The 23061-nt window shown below is 40.2% G+C and overlaps 1 protein-coding gene across 3 annotated transcripts in view; it reads left to right on the top strand.

Moving 5' to 3' along the window:
- The first annotated feature begins 6916 nt into the window (after positions 1–6916).
- The window catches only part of NFATC3 (nuclear factor of activated T cells 3), a 76622-nt gene continuing 60477 nt past the window's right edge, over positions 6917–23061 (top strand). The window contains exon 1 of one of the 3 annotated variants that reach the window (XM_075161070.1): positions 6917–7236. In XM_075161070.1, coding sequence (XP_075017171.1) covers positions 7137–7236 — 100 coding nt within the window. In that variant the 5' untranslated portion in view covers positions 6917–7136. The remainder of the gene's footprint in view (positions 7237–23061) is intronic. The other 2 variants (XM_075161069.1, XM_075161071.1) reach the window with 2 other exon arrangements.

Genomic DNA, 23061 nt, shown 5'->3' with positions numbered 1-23061 from the left:
TGGGTGAACCTTTACTGAGTAATATTCTTCCAGAGCTGACTGGGATCAGTTCATTAATTGAATAGCTCATTCTCCAGCTCGGAGGACTTCTGAGATAGTATTTAATCAGTTATTGCTTTCTGTGTTTTGTCTTTTCTACTTTCCATAAATTTTTAATATATAGCAGTACCTTTATGCCAATCCAGTCTGACATAAAAGGAGCCAGAGGACGCAGCTAAGCCTATTCCTGGGAAAGGGTTAGGGTAGAAAGGTAAGGACCAGCAGCATAATATGAGATGACTGAGTGTAGTGAGGATTGATTCTGTGACCGAATCAAATAGTTAAACCTCCCAGCCCTTGCTCTGTCAAAGAAGAATCAACCCTCTTACATGCAATCTGGACAGCAAGCCAGGCAGAAACTCAATTAACTAAAACCGAGAGGCAAGAGCTGCTAATGAAAACTACTGCCTCTATTCCAATGCAAAGGAAAAAATAAATGTAAACCACCTGGCCGGCCTGTTTGACTTTATACTGGAATGGATGACAGCAAAAAAGACACACAAGCACCTGCCACAGCTGGGATATGGCAATCGTGTTCAACACCTGTTGCCTCTCGGCTCAAACCTGATGTATCCAAATTAAGACCTTGGGTCAGAAAGCTCATTAGGCACAGACTAAGCAAGTGGTGTGAGCATATGTGATCTAACGACTGCAAAATGGATCCAGTTCCACAAAGAGAAAAGGTAGAAGTCCAAGATCCAAACTACCAGGGAGCCTTCAAAGTTTTCCGCAGCGTTAGAACCTACTGTTTTACGTTGGCTTAGTCTGACCTGAGTTAAGGACAAAAGAGTGATTTGCACAAGGCTGACAGTCCTTCTCACTGAAGAGTGAGCCCATCAGGCTTCATACAGAAACCTGGGAATATGCATATCAAGAAAAGATTAGTAATGCATTTATTCTGGTTGCTTATTATGAATTATGATGAAAAGCTGTAACGAGGGAAAATATTATTATGCTACCCCTTAAGACAATTAATATACTGATAAAGAAACCTTAATTTACTGATAAGCAAAGGCTATGTATCATTTATTAAATTACAGTATATAAGGAGGAATGACTTAAGCACATGAGATTGTGGTTATATCTAAGCTAATCAAAGGACATCAAGTGTATATGAGGAATACATAAAAACTGGTGCACCTTGAACTGCACATGCATTACACTTGAACAAAACAGAACCGTATCATAGGAGTATCATAGAATAAATAGAATAAAATAGCTAAAGGCTCAGAGACTGGGGTTCCATTTTGCTGTAACAGTTGTGTGATGCTTCTCCTTTTCCAGTACAAAGAGAAATATTAGCCCAAATCATCTAGCCAGGCTGCTTGACTGTTCAAACACAGTGTATAAGAAATACTCCAGACTTGAGAGTCCTTACTCAGAGGCATTTGCAATCTAAGTAAAAAGAGGGACAACAGAAGTTGTATTATCCTCACCTCAGAGGGAAACTAAGGCAGTGTTTTAAGTGTCTATATAAATAGCATATTACTTGTGCCGCTTTGAGAAAGTCTGAAAATTAGACTACAACAAATTGGAAGCTTGGAACAGAACTTGTATTTTCTATATCCCAGTTCTGTACAAGACGACTGTCTGCTGGCTAACAAACAGTCAAAAATGAAAGTTAAAATATGGAAAAGTAAGTAAAATGCCACCTTAGTCTTTGTATCAAGCCTAAGAGCTTTTATGAAACCTCATTTGAGTTTCCACAAATATTTATCTTATGCAAACATCACTGTGCATTAAAGGAGTTTGTTCTTGTTCCGGTAGCAATCTCAGTTGTCATCTGATTTCACTCACAAACCACTTTAGGCTTTGTAATAAGACTCTAAGGTATATGTAAAAGCAATCATTTCAGAAGCAAATACTCGTGCCTGGAGTGTCCTTATATATTGATATCAGTAATAACGCAGCTGATAATTTTACTTTGCTTTCACTTGATGATCTCAAAGCAAAATACTATGAATATAAAGTCTGTGAAGAGAGCCACACAGTCAAGTGCCAGACTTCTAGACCCTCTAGTCTTCTTAACGTGTGATGGTAACCTCCAAATGGGAGGATTCCAACCTGCTCCATAAAACTACAGAAATATAAAGCAGCAGCAAACTTTATGAAGTAATGTCTGCTTTGCATGGCAGAATGTTAAACAAACAATAAAGCAAATAAATGATTCTTTAATGTAAAAATATATTGAAGAAAAATACATTAAACTGTACTAATATGACTGCAGTAAGTTTAGGGGAGCGATGAAACTTCTTGGGGAAAACTGTAAAATGGTTATATGAGACTGTGACGTCATTAAGTTTTTATGTAGGTATGTTTTGTCAACATACAGCTTGTAGGCAATCTGGTTTTTTTTAAACTTTGTAATCTTGCTATTACAAATGCTCTATTGATCAAGAGCTATGCGTAAGATCTAGATAGGAGTGTTGTAATTAAGTCATGGCATAGGGAGTCTTAAAAGGATGACTGCAGATTTTCATTGAAAACTTAAAATTTATCCAAGTTCAGTCAAATTACTCCCTTTTACTTTATCTTCTGTTACCATGTATTTTAATGCCTGAATTAGGACAAATCCTAATTTTCCTACAAAACTTTCCAATGCTATGCGTAAATCTACTTTTGTTTTTATTTTCCTTTTAATTCCCCAATGGCAGAAGTTTCACATTTCACCCAGGCACTGGTAATTAGCCAAGGAAATTATTTTAAATGCCAGATGTCACATATTAAATATAAATAACCTATGACCTTGTGTGCAGAATGCAAGCCCCTTTCCTATATGACTGCTGAATTTAAATTTCTTGAACGTAGCCTCTATACTGAAATAGTATCTTTCTCCTACATAACACCATTCTGCATGCTTAAAAAACGGATGTGCCTTGTTAGCTGTAAGAGACATAAAGGCTGTGATAATTTTGTTTGTATGCCATTTGCAAATGAATTTAAGTGTGTAGGGATACATTCACACTGGTCAAAAAATTTCCCTTGTTGTACTCGTGCTTTTTTCAATAGTAGCTGTAAAAGGCATAACCATAGATGCAGCCAAGGAACACTATCTGCCGATTCCAGGAGTCTTTCTCTGTGCTTTCTCATCTGCCCTTTCTGTGCCACGCTGGTGTGTGTGGCTTCTAAACAGGTCCAGATTCAACCACAAACGGGAACGAGATCAAGCACATGAAATACAACCTTATGCGTTATATTCTTAATTCGAGGCTGTTTGGTTTATTGAATCATGCAGAACGAATGCCTGACCATGCTTCTTCCAAAGCCTATTCTGGCTACAATTGCACAGCTGGGTTTGATTTGCTGCCCATAGGAAGGGGGGAGGAATCCCTATTACTCCAAGACAAATACAGATCTGGGATGTGGCTGCAGATCCACAATTCCTAGCTATCCAGCATAGGATGATGTGTGGAAAATAAAACACAGTGCAATGTAGCCCTCAGGTTTTTGGAGCCGAAAGTCACAACACGCCTAGAAAATAGCCCCAGTTTGGAAAGGATTCAAATACCACAGGAAGCGCGTTCCTTCCTTCTCAAGGCACATGCAATAACTCCAGCTTCTGACCAGATCAAGGTGTATCCCCATCTGGATGCAATAACACAGCCTAAAAGCAGCAAGGACAGAAACCACCTATGCATATTAAATAAATGAATAAATAAAAGTACCCCCTGCTCACAAAACCACAAGTGAAATAAAGTTGCCCTCGTTACTGCCACCGTTTCATCTCTCAATAGCAAGCAAAAGCCAAATCAGCCATCCATGCCACGGACCTCACGCACAAAGGTTGACATAAGTCCCTGGAAATTGATGTAAGCCCACGTCAGTCGTTTCAGGGCTTCTGCCAGCTCACTCTCAGTCATGCCCCAGATACCCTTTAGCTGTATAGAAGTGGTTTGAAGGTGTTTTTCTTTTTACAAATTCAACTACAGAAAGGATGCACATTTTGGTGCAGTAGGTCAGAGACAGCAAAATGAAAAATATGGTGAAGACAAGATGAAAAGAAAGGATATTGCTGGCAAGAAAAGGAAGTTCTGAACTGAAAGACAGATGTATCTGATTTTGATGTAGAAAGCTTTATAAAATTACTGTAAATAACTATTAACTGCTTACAATGCCACCTTACCTTCTACATATTCCGTAAATTCTTATCTTGTTAGCTAGATGGTCGTGACATAACCAATACTCTTATTTTATTTTAGGGTATATAGTCCTTTTTAACTGACAGCTGTAGGTAGGACTAAAAGCACTGCCTAATGACCTGCATGTATCATAGTTTTCTGAATGAATACTGTCTGTCACTGAAACACGTCAGAAAAGATTTGTTTTACAGTTAAGGGAAAGGAAAAAGACAATTATTTTTTAAATTTAGTATACTCATTAGAAATAGACTCTGAGCATCTTATCGAAGAACTTGGATCAAATACGTGCTGGTGTTCAAATTTCCCCTTACGGAGAGAACAAGTTTGGTTGTATTTTTCTCCAGGGACATGCATAATGGATAGTATACTGGTACAGCAGAACAGGAAACTGCTATGGTTACTCCATGTGCTGTAATCTGACACAACAATTATTTAACAATAAGACAAATTCTAATATATCTGCTTTGAAAAATATGAAAGATCACCCAAAAGTTTTCCAACAAAAATTAGCTAAGAGCCATTTTATAGATAGTATGTTTTACTGAAGTGTTCATCGTAGACCTGTTTTCATTCAAGAACGCATGAGGGTTTTTCTTAACCATGGTTAATCCAATTACACATTCTTTTGCAGCTTGTCTTGCTATGTGACCTTGTATTTAGAGGTAAAAAGAGGCTACAGGCCAACTGGGTGTGAGCTTCTTATAAAGGTTCGGGCTTCCTTCAGGCGAAGGAGTTCGCTACCCTAACAAGAGCGTCAACCTTTGGTTTAAGTATTGTAGGAACAGTAGCTGTAGTTACTCATGTATTTTAGGTAAAGAAATAGCTGGTGGTGTATGGGAAGTGGCAATAAAAAGGACAGTGCATTAGAAGATTAAGTAAAAGATAAACATACGGCTGCTTTCTATTCTGGGCACTAGAAGCAGCTTCCCGTTTTCACTGGGGCAAACTCCTCCTGTCCCAAGTTCTACATAGTATTTTTTTAGTATGATGCTTTCTATTTCCATTACAATTGCAAGGTCACAAAATAGTTTTTCATTTAGGATTGCTTTCTTCAGCATAGATTGCTGATCTTCCTTATGAGTGCAGAGATAGATGGAATGAACTGAACTCTTAAAAGCCTGCTGGACTGAGAATTTTGCACTGTAGCCCATTTATCTTCACAGTAGCCTTCTTTTCTCACTTCCATTCACAGTCTACAGAGAACATCTAGATACAAATGCATGCATGGGATTACGTTACCCCTGTTTGGATCCATCTAAGCAGCAAACACAAAAAGACCCTGCGCATAGAGATTTGAATTAGTTATTTATGAATCAAACAATATGATTAATACGGTATTAACAGATAAACCTATAATTTCCACATGGCCATAGAGTCATGACACACTAACTCTAGTTCAGTTAATTTTTCAACTAAGTAATGAAGCTTGGTCCTTTAATGTTTAAAAGATATAGCAATGGTATTTTTGGTTAATACAAGTTTCAGAGTTCATAACATAAATAAAACTGTAAATATCACATAACTATCTATAAGCAAACATGACTGGCTGTTGAGTAAGAGTTTAATTCTCAGCAATGCCCAAGTTTCAGCACAAACCTAAAATCTTCCTAAATCACATATACTGAGGATTGATCCTGTACTAATACCACCCAGTGCCTGTTTCATTAAGTTGCTCTGGGATTTCTTAAGACTGCAAATCCCAAACACATCAGGCCAGTTATGGTTTCTACACTGCCATCCACTGCTGGGAACAGATGCTTCTGCTATAGGAACAATGTAAATTCTACATTTTCTTTTGCCCTTTTGTTTGTCTTTCAACCTTAATGCAAGGCAAAACAATAGGTGACAGTATATTATTGTGCAGGCAGAGTACTCTGAAATTTCACTGCTCTTCCTAATGACTGCTTGGCTGCCTTTACTAATGGCATACATTGCTAAAAGGTATTTTAATTAGTCTCCTTGCAGTTGCTTCATCTCCACCGTTTCCAAGGAGCCTGGAAGGTAAGTGGCTAACAGCTTAGCGTCCTCCAGCCAGCATTTGTTACCCAAGCTACATTCCTCGGCTTACGCCAACCTACCTAATTACCCGAGTCGTTAATGGGTGCCAAGAGCAGCACCTACTGACATGCCATTTTTCAGGAGACTCTAACGTGAAATCCGCGTCCCCCAAAGGATTTTGCTCCTTTGCTCTCACACGCGGCACTTCGCGCCTTGCAGGAGGGCTCACGCGTGCCGTGCCCGGGCGCTGCCGGCGGCCCACGGCAGCCGCCTGCCTGAGAGCGGGCCCCGCGCAGCTCCCGGCTCCTGCGCGGCAGCGGGGCGACACGTGGCACCCGCACCCCGCGCGGCTGCCCCGCCCCTTTGTGCTCAGCTGGCTCCATCGGATTGGGCGCCGGCTCCGAGCCGACCAACCAACTACAAGCCCCGGCAGACCTCGCGGCGCGCGCGGGGGGAGGGGTCTCTCCGCGCCGCGTGACCTGCCGCGAGGCGTCCCTCCTCCCTCGGCGGCATCGGTGCGGGTCACGAGGCGCCGTCGGTGTCGCCGACGTCACCGCGTGAGAGAGACCAACTGTGGGAAACGCCGGCGAGGGGCGGGGCAGCCCGGCGAGGCGGGGGGGGCTGCCCGGGGGCACGGCGCGGGGGCGGGGCCGGCGGGCGCGCGGGGCCGGGGCGGTGCGGCGCGGGGGCGGCGCCAGCCGCGGCCCGTAGTAGGCGCCCTCCCCCCTGAGTGACAGAAGGCGCCCGGGCACGGGAGCTCGCGCTGGGGCCGGAGCCGCCGCTCGCGCCGCCGCCTCCCTGCGCGCTCCCCTCCCCCGCCCGCCCCCTCCGCTCCGGCCGCGGCGCCATCCGGTGTTATGAGGCGGCCCTGAGGGGCGGCGGCGGGGAGCGCAGCCCGGCAGGAGCCCGGCGCGGCCCGGCAGGGCGACGGGGTCTCGCTTCGCCTCGCCGGCCAAACCCATGACTACGGCAAACTGCGGCGCCACCGACGAGTTCGACTTCAGGCTGATCTTCGGGGAGGACGGGCAGCCCGGCCCCGGGCCGCCGCTGGGGCCTGCAGGTGCGCTCCTCCGCACGGTCGCGGCCGCTCCCCTCCCGCTGCGCCGGGCCGGGGCCGGGCCGGGGGGGGTCGGCTTCCTGTTTTCCTCCGAGTGAGGCGAGGGCGGGGAGGGGGGGCTGCCGCCTGCCCCGCCGCCGCGGGAGGCGGGAGACCGGGAGGCGGGGGGGAGCGGCGCCGTCCCTCCTCCCTCAGCCTGCGGCCGCTGCACGGCGCCGCTCCCCTCCCCTCACTCGTGGGACCCGGGCGCTGTGGAGGCGGCCCGGGGGCTGAGGGGGGCAATGCCGCCCGCGGGGCCGGGCCGGGGCTCGCCGGGCCTCTCGCCGCCGTTACAACTTTCTCTGGGAACAGAAACCCAAGACCTCGCGTCGTGCGGGAGGAGCCTCCCCTGGGGCGCGGTGTCTTCGCGGGGGGAGGCCCCGGCTCTCGCGGAGGCAGGGGCGGTTTGGATGTGGTGGGCCTGTCCCCCTCCCCGGGCCGGGGCGGCCCCGCATCCCGCCGCCGCCTCTGGCGCAGGTCGCGGCGGGGGCACCCGCGGGCGATCCCCTTCGCTGCCGGCGCCTAGGTGGGCTCGCGTCGCAGGGCGCGGGGGAGGGCGGTCGGCGGGGGGTCCCGGTGAGGTACGGCGTGCCCTTAGATTTGGCACAGGGCAGCGAGCAGCAAAATACTGCTGGGGCTTGGGGCTCTTGCGATGGAAAGTTTCAACCTAACTGTTCCCCGTATTTAAAGCATCATAGTTACTCCGGTGTGTTCCTCTAAACTTCGTGCGTGTATATATGTGTGGATGGGCAAAACTGCGTGTTGAGATGTGATGGCTGTTTGGGTCCGTATGTACAGACATATACGCACATTTCAGAGTGCTTCCGTCATATTCTGTTTTGTAGTATTCGAGCCTGAAAATGCTGTTCAAAAACCTCACATTTCTTTAAACCGCAGAAAATGAAGTATAGAATCATAGAATAGTATTCCCTGTAAATTGTGATGTGGAAAACAATAAAAGCCAGCTGTGCAGCGTGTAGCTGTACCAGAGTTTGATGGCTGCATGCTTTTTTTCTGACCTACTTGAAATAAGTATTAATTGGTAATGCACTGTCTTAAGTCGAACTGGTTAGATGATAAGATAGCTCTGAAACACGATTGTATCCAGGCTAAATGATGCAGCCATGTTGTTTTGTTCTCTGACTCAATTGTCTGCATAAGTTGATTAGAAAAAAAATTGTTTGATAGAGTCTGTATATAATCCAGTGTGAACACTCAGGATTAATTTCTTACAAAATCTCTAACTTTCTTGATGCTAAGATTTAGTTTACAGATTCCTTCAGATTTTCTTTGCCTATTTTCCAACTTAGTGGAATAGCAGATGGTGCTTTTGGGAAGCGGGCCCAAGTTCTGCTAGCCAAATAAATGCATTCCGGTACCATATGAAAACAAGGGGGAATGTTAACAAATTACAACAAAAATAATTATGACACCCCTATTTCTATTCTTTTCACATAAAACTAGTAGTCTAAACTATGTTCCTCTGTCAATGATAGATGAGAATGAGAAAACAAGTTTCTCAGAAAACTGGAAATACTAGTGGTACTCAATTGACTTTTATAGTATTTGTATTTTGGTAGCATTCCTTAACAAGCTGTTCATATATTACTCTGAATATAGAGAATTTTCCATGCTTGATAAATTAAAACTATTTTTAAGGCAAATTTGAAGATGTGGTATTCAGACCATGAACTGATTTGTTGCTGTAGCTTTCAGTAAGAAATCCTGCGTTTGCATCTGTGACTCAGTAATTTCACTGTTTTGTGGAATACTGGAGATGATCTCACCTGCTGTGCACAGATGTGGTCTTCAGGGGAAAGTCTTCAAGTATTCTGCTAAAAGGATTGCCAGAGTTTAGCTGTTAATTCTGCCCATGCATTTTACATATGAAGAACTAGATTTCATATAAGAGAGGACCCATATTGGAAATCTTATGTTTTTCCCTTCCCCCTCTTCCAAGTATATTAGTTAGATGAACGCAAGTTCTTAGATCTCCCTAAAGCATATATTTCATAATCCCGTATCACTTGCTTCAATGGTGTTGTCCATTGTGCAGCAAAGTAAGCGAAAAGGTGTTTTTTTTCCCTAATGTATGCTAATAATAAAACATGTAGGTCACAGGGAAAGTTGCTTAATTTGAAATAAATAATATTAAAATTACTAAGTCTTCCATGATCATGGAGAAGACGTGAAAACACATTCTCATGCTTCATGCTGTATCTCTAGAAGTTTGGGATTGGCATCCTTGTGTAAGAAGTGTCTAGTACTAAGTTCTTGCGTAAATAACATGGAAATCTATGTTAATGCTTTCTTTTATGCTGAGACTACTGTAGTGTTGTGAGGATTTTATTCTTTTATGTATGCACATATATAAGTATATATATATTTATATATTTTATCTTTAACTATTTTTAATCAAAAACAAGAAAAAGTGAGCTATTCTTTAATTTAATTTTATATACTTTTGACTTCTGAACTACTAAGAAAATGCTAGTCCCAGCAGTAGATTACCCTTTTTATTACATTAAAAGGACAATAAGAGAAATTAAATCAACTGGGATTCTGAGTTATTTTACAGAATAATTTCAGTGGGTTGCAGGATAGTAGAACTAACATACTTAGTTTTGTGCTAAATGGCAGGAATTGAGACTAATATTCTGCAGTAGTGCTTGCGTGCTTGATCTGAAAATTGTAGTTCCTGCTGCAGGGGGGAATCCATGAAAGATGGTTTGAAGATGCTTGAAAGTCTGTAGTCTAACACTGCAATCTTTGCAGCATACTTGACTTGAAATCAAAGGGATAGCCCATTTCATATAGCTTGTGAACTGAAGTAAAAATTTGCTCAGGTGGTTGTAAATAAGAGATTGTCAATAGCTCTTCAGATACTTTTAAGTGGAAGTCAGGTACTAAGCACCTTCTGCAAAATCTTGCTCTCTTTTTCTCTAATAGTTTAGTGTCCTTGTCCCAAAGAAGAAAGAAATTATCACTTTGATTTTGTAGTGTTCCGTGTTCAAAACAGGTGGTACAGTTCTAGGTACTAATGAGCTTCACCTTTTTCTGACAAAATAATTCAGGCCTCCAATGCCCTGAAATGAACCAGATCTCTTTGGTATACTCTTTTCTTGCGAAACTGTTTGGGTTAGTTGCATCTTGCCACCTTATATCGGTTGCATTTGAAATGCCTGAGTAGGCATGTGAATTACAGTATCGTTCAGGTCCTGTACAGTCTACTAAAATAGATTGTCATGTAACTAACTTTGTCAATTAATGTATTTGAGGTGCCACCATATTTGGTCTTTTTAATGAAGAGATTTTTGAGATGTAGTATGTGACACTTGAATAACTGGATTTAACTTGAATACTTTTCTTCTGATACCCCCATCCCCTTCACCCCCTCAGTTTTGCAATAGTATAATTTTGAGAAGTTTGCCTAGAATTTATTGAGCATTAAGCAAATAAACTGCATTAAGGTCTTCACAATACTGTTAAAAACTCGGATGAGGTATACTGTTTAAATGGCAAACTCCGCAAAAGGGGAGCAAATACAAGTTGCCATGATTGTTTCTTTAGCTGAATTTTTATTTTAAGGGTTCATCTTCTATTTTAAAGAACGACTTTTTACAAGGTAAGGGCCTTTAAAGAAATTGGGGTATGTAGTACTGAGCTGGGAATTCAGGATCTTGTAAGGTTCTGTAACATCCAAAATTATTTCTTGTTGGTATGTGAAATGGGGACTGACTTAAAATTAGGGGCTGCAAACTCTTTAATATCCAGAAGATTAATTATTTAATTACTTAGGAAATTCTGACAGATGAGTTATTAATACTGCTGTTTAGAATCCTGTCTAAAATGTTCCTATTATTTCTGATGCAGTCTTCTAAGAGCGAAAGACGGGCTAAGATTTTGTTACCCAGTGAAACAGAGTAATATGTGGAATTCCACCCTAACACCCTCTTTTTGTTCTTGGATTATGAAGTAGAGGAGGAGAAATTCGTATTATCTTTCAACATAAGTAATCATCCTTGGTTGATTTTGTTTATTCTCCTAAAATATGAGTGCTTTAAAAGTGCTGATAAAAGTACCCTCCTTGGACTTTTGATTTATGGTATCTGGTTTATTTTTTTGGAAACTATGAAACAAGCTGAAAAGAGATTCTCCATATTTCCTGTGACTTAATATTTGGTTAAGTAATACTATTCAATAATCCTGTTACAGATGAATCTCACAATCTCTCTTACTTTTCTCCTGGAAAGTATGGTATGAAAAGTATGAAAAATATCCCGGTTCTGTGATGAAGTTAGTGACAATTCAAAACACCTTTGCGAGCTGGAGCCTTGCTGTGGACAAGGACAGTATATCTGGATTTGGATCTTTAGTTTATTTGAAAACGTGTGTACTCTTGTTCTCCCTTGAGTTTTTTCCTCTAACTTAGAGCCATTAGCTTACTGGTTTGAGGCTGTTACTGAATATCAAGACTGAAATACACATTTTGCCATTGTGACTGTCAAAGTAATACCTGCTCTTTTGTTTTGAAGGTTTCCGTGTCTGACCTTCTTTCTCTATGAGCATCTGTGAGCTGCTTGGGCTGCTCAGCAGTTACCTCCTGCCCATGTGTTAAGCGCTCTGAAGTGATGACGGGCGCTGAATTTTTCCTCAGTAGCTAGGCAGAGTTCTCTGTAGCAAAAACTGGCCCTATATATGTGTCATTTAATTTAGATATGTAGTATAAGTCTTACAAGCAATGATTTGTACTGAAACATCACCACAATACTAGTCTTTATAGCTTTGCCTTGATCATTAATGTGTAAAATATTCTTCTTCACTTAAATATGTATTCATGACAGGTATTGCTGTCAGGGATTATTGGCAGAGAGTAGAAAACAGCCTAAGCTGTTTACAGAACTTTGCAGCGTGCTTGAACTTTTTGTTCTTTTCCCCATAGATGGTGATTAAGGTAAGCAATACTAAGAAAGACAAGTTGTGGTAGGAAAGAGAGTAGTCTCTGACTCTCAGTAGACTGAGTGGAAAATTAAGGGCTGGGTGCTGGCAATAATTGTGAGCTGACTGAGGGTTGCTCATGGTGAAATTCGTTTTTGTGATCACATACTTCTGATCCAGAACTGCTACAACGTTTGCTTTCCTTAGCTGAGTAAGAGAAACTCGTGAGACATGATCTTCTGAAGTCTTTTGAAGAGACCATCTTGCACACTTGTACGGTTCACGGGAAGTTTTATTCCTTTTTAAAGAATTTTATTCTGTTTAGATTTGGTTGCCTATATGAATGGGTAGGAGAGAAAGACTTTGCACAAGATGGTAACTCTGTGATTAATATGTATAATTTGAGCCATCCATATAAATACAGCTGTCTGTGCTGGTCTGTAAACATTTGTTATACAAAAGAGTGCTCATGTGGATTAAGACTAGGATCAACTGGTGCAACTTTAAGAAAGGAATGAATGGACAAGTTGCTCGAGTCCGTTTCTTTTTTTTCTCCTTTAGACATAAATGTTACTTTTTAACGGAAGTGTTTGCTTGTTTATTTATTAGATATTGAGCATTAAATATATTATGATAGGAACCACCACTTGAGGGAAATTTAGTTACTACATTTTATTTTACAAGCTAGTGGGTGCTGGTATCTGTGCACGTAAAAGATTGACACGCAGGGACACAATGCAAATCAGTCATAGGCTGTGGTTATATAATCTGCTGATGGAGGGGAGGAGGGAAAACCAAACAGCTGCATCTGACCAAAAATAGAGGGTCTATGACAAGAACCTTGTGACTTCAAGAAAACTTAGAGAGACACTGAGGAAGAACCAAAGGAAAATGTGTATTAAAGTCAAATCTGGTATCCATGGAGTTAGAGTTGCCAGGCTGTTAAGAATAACAGGTTAAGGTGGTAATCCTGGGACGCTGACATGTTTGAATATGTTGTGTTTTTTCACAGTATGCTGGCTAAATGAAGTCTTGCCTATTTGGATAAAGTTTGACCAGGACGAGACCGTTTGGAAAAATACCGAACTCTCTTGTGTGCTGTTGGGAAGCAGTTGTAGTTGCACCTGATCTAGTTTCATAACTTTTGTGGTTTGGCATATGGTTCTTGGATCACTACATAGTGCATTGAGAATCACTATGTAGTGAGTCACTATGTAGTGCAGGGATTTGAAAAAGATCCCTAGTTTGGCAAAATGTCGCTTATTTTGTGTGCAAATTCATCGTCGCACCTCACCCTCTGTCCCCTTCCCTCCCATCTGAATTATGGGCACAGTGCAAATGAAAACAAATCCTGAGAGTTGGGATGTGGGAGATGGGCAGGGTACAAAAGCATTTGTACTAATGCTTTTATCTTACATATTTCTGAAAATTAGAAATAAGCTGTTTTTCTCGGCTTAAAACATGACGGTCTTTTTCCTTTTGTTTGTGTTGTACACAAGCAGTTTATCACATCCCACCTGAAGAGTAGCCAAATAAGTCAGGTTGCTGTGAATGAGTGAGAAATGAGAGGAGATTGGGCCTGGGACAATAGTAAGCAGCAGTTTGGCTGTTCACGTAAATATGGGAGTTGTTGCCTAAAGCTGCCCTAGTGGGCCAGGGTAGTACGTGGAGCAGACTTGGCAGTAAGCCCAGCCTGTAAAACAACATCCAAGTCCTTGCATTTGTCCAGGCATGCCATGTGGGGTTCGAATGACAGTGGAATTTAAGATCAGTGAAATGATCAGTAAGGCTAAGTTAAATTACAAAGCAGGAGCAAGCTTATTAACAAGCCAACATTCTCTTCTACCTTTAGTACACGCATCTGTGAGTATTCTTGTGAAGTACTGGCAAAATAGAACATAAAAAAAAATCGTGGAACTGTTCACAGTCATTCAGAGAAGATCAGTTTAAGTCTGAAGAACTGCAGAACTGGTTGATAAGCAGGCTTCCAGGCTATGTTGTGGCCTGCCCATCTCATGAGTTAACTGAACAGCTGAACTTGATCAGTTACGTGGCTCTTCCGATTAAATCTCTCAGTGGCATTGAATTCTTATGGTTACTTTTCAGACAAAGGATGATAGGTGTGATAGAAGAGAAGATACTTTTGTCAGTTTTCTTTGGGAGGCCCAGTCCTCATTTTTATGTACCTGGGGGAAGGAGAGAAGAATCAACTTTCTGGGGATCTGACTACAAACCCTATGATCTTCCAGCAATAAATTAATGAAAATAGAATTCTGGGTTTGGTTTGGGTTTGTGTTGTGTGGCGTTTTTGTTTTTTTTTTTAAAGCAGAAACAAAAACTTAATTTGAGGCTGCATAAAAGACATTTGTAGGTAGAAACATGGGCAGGTACTTACAGCTAATTTATTACTCCCAGAAATGTAGAATCATATTGTTCGTATTAATATTTAGATTAATAGCAATTGCTTGTTTAAAAAATGGCTTCTCAGACTGCGTTTTGAAGATTAGTCATCACTTGTAAAAATAAGAAACATTTTTAATATAGCAAAATTGTTGGAGGAGTTGGATTTTTCTGTTTGTTTTTTAACAGGTTGGTGGAGAGGTTTATTTTCAAAATCTTGTAAATATTCCTCTTTGGACTTACTCTTAGGTCCTTTCAAACTGAGATCTTTCCATTTTCTTATGTACGAGGTTATTCAAGATTGAATAGGAGGCAAATAACTTTGAATTCACTGCTTAATGAGGGTCTTCATGTTTTAGTGGCTGCTAACTTTGCTTTTTAGGAACAAATTTTGGGAGAAGTGTTTTTTTAATCCCAGATTTTTTTTAATGGTTTTGGTAAATAGAAAAAATGGGAAGACCACTTAAACATAAATTCAGTGATAAGCAGCATTTGTACTGTGCTGGAGAGGGAATGGAATTGTGACTGTCTGTAGTTGGGACAGGGCACAAACTGTTACCTTCTCAATAAAGTTGTTTTACAGAATAACCCTTTGTATATTCATACCCAAAATGAAAGCATACTCTAGAAACAGAATGATGAGCTGATAACACAGTCACGGTGCATTTATTAACCGTTAGTGACAATGATTCACTGCTTTTGATGGCTGCATAACGGGCTGTAATAATGTCTACAGTGATTTATAGCTACTCGTGTACCTTAGATGCTTTCTAGTAGTTGTTCTCTAAATCAAGAACACAAAGGAGATGAGGCGATGGAGTAACTGTATGATTACAAAAGGCTTTAACGGTGTCATTTGGGATAACTGTACTCAAGTGACAAGGCCACAAGAGAGTGTGTGGTTTAATTCAAAGAACCACTAAGAAAATCTGTCAACATTTTGAATTTTGCATAGCTTCTTTAAATTAGGTCGGAGTCTCTGTCTTTCATCAGTGTAATTTGTCAGCTTTAGGCTTTTGAGAGCAAATGCTATTGTCTTTCAAATTGCCTAGCTTTTTTGGTTGGGGGCAGGAGGTTAGGCTGATTAGGTACAGCATGTGCTGAAACCTCCACTCCGGCTGGAATAAACACAAGCTATTTAAGACTCTGTGAAGAGATGCGAAGTTTCAGGACTTGCATGTGGCACGGTCGTGAGGCATGCTAATATAGTCTCCCTTGTATCTTGGGGGATCATTCTGAAAGTTGCTGAAAAAAATGGTGTTTGTGCTCAGCTTCGGCCTCCCCTTTCTCATTTGGCTGTTTGATTCCTGTTTCTGCCTGTTAGGCTAACTGTGTCAATCTTAGCAAAGTGAATTCAAGGTGTTTCTGATTCTACATTCATGTGAGCAGCTGGGAAAACAGGAAAGTTTCAGATTATTGTTCTGGCTCATTTCAGTCCTTTGATGTAAGAGCCTTTGAGTTTCGTGCACCTGAAGTCTACATTAAAGCTGTATTATAGAATATATTGGTGAAAAGCTGTAATATTAATCATTTGAAATACTGAGTTAACTATATGGTATGATTGCCTGCTGTGGAATGGTTTGCCCTCTGCCATGTTGTAGGACAGCTGCAGAAGTACAGTGTAATTTTGCTGAAGTGTGAAGAGTTCCCAGACTAGTTTGTACAGATACTATCAATACCAGTTCTCAGTCTCTGTGTCACGCTCTGTTTGATAAACAGAAAGAGGCATGCCCCCATTTTGGTCTCCCCTCCTCTTACTGTGTAACCTCTTCCCACTCAAACGTCTTGCCTCGGCTTATCGCATTCCTTTTCTACCAATTTTCGCAAAGACCCTAGCCTATGTCACCATACTCTCCTATAAACTAAGATGCCCATTTTCTTACGCATTCCTGTCTTGTTTTGTTTGCTATGGCCCTACTTACACATTCTGATCTTGGAAACTTGCGTTCTGCTCAGTGCTTCGTTCAGGACTGGAGCAGACACTAAACCTGGAGGTGTCTCTGTATATAGCAGCAGGTTGCTATCAGCAAGCTCATTGGTGTTAGAAGTTGATCAGTGGTAAAGGCATCCATGTAGGTAGCTAGGTGAGGATTTCAGTTTATAGGTACAGCATAAACCAGAACTTTGAATAAGTGGAGAGCTTTTATGGAGTCCATTAGTTTTGCCCCCACAACGGAGGAGTTATGTTGTGGATGATAAATTGGCCTGCAATACCAAGAATCTAGACAAACCTTCGGCTGGCAACGACAGCACATAATTCCTTTATTCTCTTCAGTCAGTATTTGCTTAATGTCCTCACTTATCTTTACAATCAGTCTTCTTCCTGTGGGTCAGGCACAACACACCAGTTTTGGAGTGCTCAGTCTTCTCTCAGTTCCCATGTCCACACATACCAGATGCTCTAGGATTGCAGGGCTGCAGTCCTTTCACAAATTCTAACAATTGATCATATAGAATAATGTACTTCATCTTCAGAATAGCAGTGACAAATAGGCTGTTAATACTGTATGTTAGTAACTGCTGCTCAGATGTTTTGTGTTGTTTTAAGAATCTCCCCAAAGGCCATAGTGTATTTGTTAATATCTCTGAACTACTAGGTCGTGTTAAGCTGACTTTCTGTCTAACACTGAATGACAAATGAGGCTTCATCAAACTGGAGGGCAACAGCTTCTGTTCTGTCTACAAGGGTATTACGCAGTAAAATACTGTGCCCTCTTGAATGACGTACCCACAGAGGAAAAAAAGGAAGCAAAGAGGAGCCCGTAGAACTTCGAGATTTTTTAAACAAAGAAGTAAATATTTTTCTTTTTTAACCTGTTGTGAGTATTATCCTTACATACTGAGCCACAAGCTCTATAAAGTTTTCATTTGAAGACGTGGTTCATAATCAACCAGAAATACCAGGAGAGCTGGAGAAGGCACAGGTATGAACGCTGCCTAGCACTTCCGGCTGCTATTTTCTGTTCTTGTAACTGAACTTAGAATGACTAATTCTTGTTGAACCTTACAGTTACAAGCTGGATTCTTAACCTGCTTTGTACATCACTTTTTATCAACGTATCTCAAAGCACTCTGCTATGAAAGATTATGAGAACTTACGTTTTTTTAAAAAAAGGAAAAAAACTTCAACTGAGATTAACTCCATTTGCTGCAACAGAAGTACATAATTTTATGAAACGTGCTTATGGCTTAAGCAGATGCATTTGATTTTCATGTTTATTTAGTCTGTTTTTCTTACACTCCAAATAAAATTTCATGCCTATTATTTCCCTCTTTGGAACTTAATTCACCCTTACTTCAGGTGAAGCTAGAGGGCTTCACTACGCCTCAGGGCTTAGTTGCATGTTACCTTTTTATTTGATAGTGAAAACACCTGCAGTTCCTGTCTTGGTTGCTCATTTCTCCCCATGTCCTAAAGCTTGCCATCCTGTCAGTTGTATATGTACAGGTGTTTATGTTAGTGCACTGCAAATCTAATTGCCAAAATTATCTGGGTTAAAAACACCTCTCTTCTCATTTCCCCTCCCCCTTTGTGTGTGAGTGTGTGTGGGAGGGTAGTTGCCGCTGAAAAAAACATAACATGTAGTTACACCCTGAGAGCCAGTATATTCCTCTTTTATTCAGTGTCAGAATGTCAGTTGTAAACATTTTATATGCTGTGTTATTCTCTTGCTTAAACTGCTTAAACTAGTGCAGCTTCATTATTCTCCATTTCTACCGAGGATAATGAATTCTCATCCAGACTAGAATTTCGAAAAGACTCACTGACGACCTCCCACTGTTGAGAAGAATGTTTTTCTTGTACATTTCCAGTATTCTTGCTTAACATAAGAAAACGAGTGAAATTCTGATGGGCACGACAGAGCTGCCTCTAGCGTACGACTGACATTTTACTGAAGTAAAATTTATTTTTATTCTTTTTGAGTAACCTGATATGACCATGAAACAGAGCACAAAATCATTGAAGAGGGAGAACTGCTTCATAAAATGACAGTTGTTGTAAATCATCCTTTCCTGAAAGCTTAAATTGCACTACTGTTTTGTGTGTTGCTAAACTTGGTCTGTAAGGATGTGTCTTCCCCCTGCTCCACCTTGCTACCCTAATTGTTCTCACAATTTATACTTTTTTAGTACCGAGTTTGGTGGCTTACTAGTCAGTTATACTCCTTATAAACTAATGCATTGCTGTGGTTTTTAGGTTTTTTTTGGGTTGTGGTTTTTAAGTTTATGTTTAAGCTTGTAGGACGTGTCTCTGGAGAACTTATAGCTTGCGATGGAAAACTGGAGTTAAATATCCAATTACAGAGCTTTAGTGTGGTAGCGTACCAACAAGAACTCTGATCATTGTCTTTTTAAGTGCACAAAAGGAAAACTATGGCTGTTGGGTATTTTGGGTTTTTTTGTGAAGATTAAGACTTCTCTTTCATCCCAAGAAATATATGAACTGCTGCAAATCAGTAGGATAATGAAATTAAAAAATGGAGCTGCATATGCTTTTTGTTCTTATTTACAAATATTTTTGTGGGATTCTTTATAATACCGTCATGTTCAGAAAGAGATAATGGTACCTGTCATGACAGAACTGAAAAACAGAAGAGGTTGTCGTTCTTTTTAAAGTTTGGGAGTGGAGATAGATTATATGACTTGCCTGAGAACACACATGATGTCTGTGGTAATGCTCGAGTCTCTCCTCATGCTATTTAAAGGACTTGATTACTGATCCTGTTTTCGCAGTAGTATTTTTATAAGACCTAGGTCGTGTTGCACTTTCCTAGTACCTTATAACAACTCCTATTGTCTGAACCTGTTTGTTTATGGGCTTACAAACCTAGAATAATAAAGTGGTTTGGATAATTTTGGCACAGGGCTTGTGTTCAGACATTTGATAGTAATTGACCTTCCTTCTGTGGAGAAACCTGGTTCACTGCACAGCTGCACATATACATGTGCCAGTACATCGCTGAGGAGTGAACAGCTGGTGGGCAAGTATTACTAGTCCTGAATGTGCAGTCTGATACAGCAAATAGCAAGCAAAATGTACTTTACGAGCAGTTGTTCTGGATATTATTTAATTATATTCTCCAGTTAGACAGCTTATGTTAAAGTGTAGTTAGCAGCTTAGTAAGGGATGAGCCAGCGTTACTTTAATACTGAACAGGAGCTTCTGTAAACTAGTCTGTTTCCAGACAGTAGCAAATGTACATTCAAAACAACAGACCTTCTGGTTCTCATGGATAAAGGATGATACAGATGCCTGATGTAAGATTGCAATGGAAGTCTGCAGCTTTATATAGCTTATATGCACCATGTGAATATAGGGCATCTGCTAACTCTTGTGATCCCTCAGTAGTAAACCTGATCTCAGCAGGGTGAGGAAGAAGGCTTCGCTAAAATTTCTAAAGGCTCAGTGGCTTCTCCATGCATGGTAGTGTTAAAAGTCTTAATAAGTTAAAACAAAGCTGAGTTTCTTTCTATGCTAGCTATCCAGAAGACCTCCTCCTTTGATTGTAAAACAAAATTTGTTTGACGCGGGTTTGTTCTTAGCAAACATTGACTTCTTGTTTTGTTTCCCTGCCTCCTTTTAAATGCTTACTGGAACGAATAAACTATTAATATTACTTCTAAAACTGAAGTTAAACTTATTGGCCCATAATTCTTCAATACTTTTAAACCTTTTATTTAGTCCAGTTTTCTTTACTCTGCATTGCTATTAACTTTGTTAGCAGTTCATTCAGTTGACTTTACTAAAGAAAAAGCATTTAACACACCTGCTTTTTCAGGGTCATGGCAGGCTTTTGATGTGAATGGCACTGCTTCTCTTGGTCTTTGTATTTTGTTGTGTCTATCCTATCTAGCATCTTGCCCCCGTGTACTTGTGGTAGTTTTTATGCTCTACCTTAGTAATCTGACCTAGTTTCTGTTTCTTGAACTTCTTTCTTATATTTTATGGTCAGTGAAGGCCTCATGACTTGGCCAACTTCACTTCTTTACTGTCTTTTCTCCCCCAATAGGATTGTTTGGATGTAATAGCTCTCCTATTAAGTAATCAGATTTCCATAACTCCATTTTTTGCCTTGGGCTTCTCCATAACTCTTTTTTGCCTTGCACTTGGCTATTGTGAAAATTCCCTGAGTTTGTTTACCCTCTGCTTTCTTGAAGCCCTGTGTTGGATTTTTTTTGAGCTATTCTCACTCCTTTCCATCTTAAGGGTTGTCAGCTGGGGGTTTTTTCTTTCTTTTTTTCCCATTTCTTTCACCCAAGTTATATTGATCTTTGTATGTTTATTAGTTCCTTCACATTGGTTAGAGGGCTCTTCCAGATTGGATTCTCTCTACAGTCTTTAATAGGACAAAAATGATTATTGGTAAAAAGTCTAGTGGAATTAATGACATGATTTGTAAAGATCTTAGTAGCTAGTGTTGTCCTTTGTATGAGCAACTAACAGGTTATTTTAACACATGACTGTAAGGGGGAAGGTTTGTGTGCGCAAACTAAAATAAATCTACCTGTTGATTGATCGTGTCTGAAAATGGTTTGGGTGATTTAGACTTCAAAATACGTTGTTTCCACAGTCTTAAGCATGCTTTTGGGATTTGGTATTCATTAGATGCATAGTTCTTACTCTAGGTTTCTAGCTTCCTGTTTTTTGCATGTGTGCATGTATGCTGCTGGGGAGGGGTAATGGGAAAGTACGGTGCCAAACTCATTAGGAGTTGTTTATCGTGGAGAGGGACCAAAGAAGCCTGAGTTAGAAGAGTGCTCTCCTGCCTTCTCCATCTCTTCCCCAGTTCTTCCCAGCTGGTGTTGATAATTCTGTGCTAGTCTGATCTCTCCACCTCAGCTCCATGAAACTTAAATTTTGAATGTACATCTGCTTTTTGTAAATCCCAGTGACACTGAAAGTGGACAACTTGCCTTAAATATTTTAAGTTTTCTTGATTATTGCTGCAAGAGAAATAAGGCTCTTTGTGCTAAAACTCTCACCATTGCAAACAAAGTGCTGCTACTGTTCCTAAAGCCATTAATGACAGTAAATGGTCACGCACAGGACTTGAAGACTTCCAACTGTTGTTTTCCTGTAACACTTTTATTATTATTTCAAAATTTCTATACCTGTAACTGTTTTATTTTTAAGTTTTGAGTAGCTGGATAATTGCTTTTATTAGGATTGCCTTTTTCCTTCCTTGACCTACGCTTCTAATACTAATACTGAGTTAGGAAACAAGGACATCTGTGATCTTGCACATGAATATACCGATAGATGTGGAAAACCTGTAACTAACTACTATCTGCATTTCATGTTTTTTGATGGGACACAGCAAAAAGAAAGACCCCCAATTAAAGTTTTAAACAATGTTTGTTATCCTAGTGAAAGGATAGGGAAATGCAGTTTTGACAGTGTTCAATGTAGTGAGCTTGTGTTAATTATTTGTATGATATACAAAATAGTCCTTCCTGAGTATCCTGATCCTTTTAGTGTATGCATATTTAGAAATTAACCTATACTGCTTTTTTTGTGCTCTTAAGACATAATAATTACATTAATAGTAGTTAATGGTATAATTATATAATATGGATAATTGTTATATATGACTATATATATGACTATATGTAATTATAGAAAATATGTAATTATAGAAAATCACACAATGCTTATAAAACTACTTAGTACTAGTCTTAAATGCAGTTTTGTGCCTCCTTTAATAGGTAGATTACTAACAGAACTCCTCCCTGCCCATGAACCTTCAGCCTTTTTTTTTTTTTTAAAAAAAAAAAAGTCTGAAGAACATAGTCAGTTCCTTGGTAACAGTATGCTTTCTCTCCATTTGAAAATGCTTCCTTGTTGTCTCTGAGGAGATGCTGTTTTGTTTTATTTCTGTTTTAGTTAATTTTTAAGCTGATTGCTGTTAGTGAAACTGATAATAGAATGACTTCATTAACATACTAACATTTTTCATCATGGAAAGGCTTAAAATACATGGCTTCCTATCTGAATATTTTATCTGACTGTGAAAGAGACTAAATTTATTTTAAAACAAGTATTAATATTCTACTGATACTCAGGACAAAAACCATTAAAAAAAAAAAAAGAGCTAATACCCAGAGATGCAATTAATGTCATCCTGCCTGGATTTATGGAAAATAATTGTATGAATGTGATGTCTCATCGTCACATTTGACACAGGAGCATTTTAGTTTGCAGAAACGTTTATGCTTTTGCATAATATTCCCCTACTATTGAAAAAAATAGTTTAAAAAAAGCCCACACGCAAAGCACTAGAAACTGTATAATTTTAATGGTGGTGTTAAATGTTAGTGATGGGTCAAAAGCTCACAAAGTGATTCAGCATTAAAACAAATTACTTGGGTTGTAGAGACAATATTGTTAACAGATTTTGAGACTAGTTTCAGTGTCTAATGGGGATGGTCCAAGTACATTTAATTTCATCT

This window comes from Calonectris borealis, chromosome 12 (genome assembly GCF_964195595.1).
Source record: "Calonectris borealis chromosome 12, bCalBor7.hap1.2, whole genome shotgun sequence".
Classification (NCBI taxonomy): domain Eukaryota; kingdom Metazoa; phylum Chordata; class Aves; order Procellariiformes; family Procellariidae; genus Calonectris; species Calonectris borealis.
The sequence above is the reverse complement of the archived record's forward strand: the minus strand, read 5'-3'. Positions and strand labels throughout refer to the sequence as shown.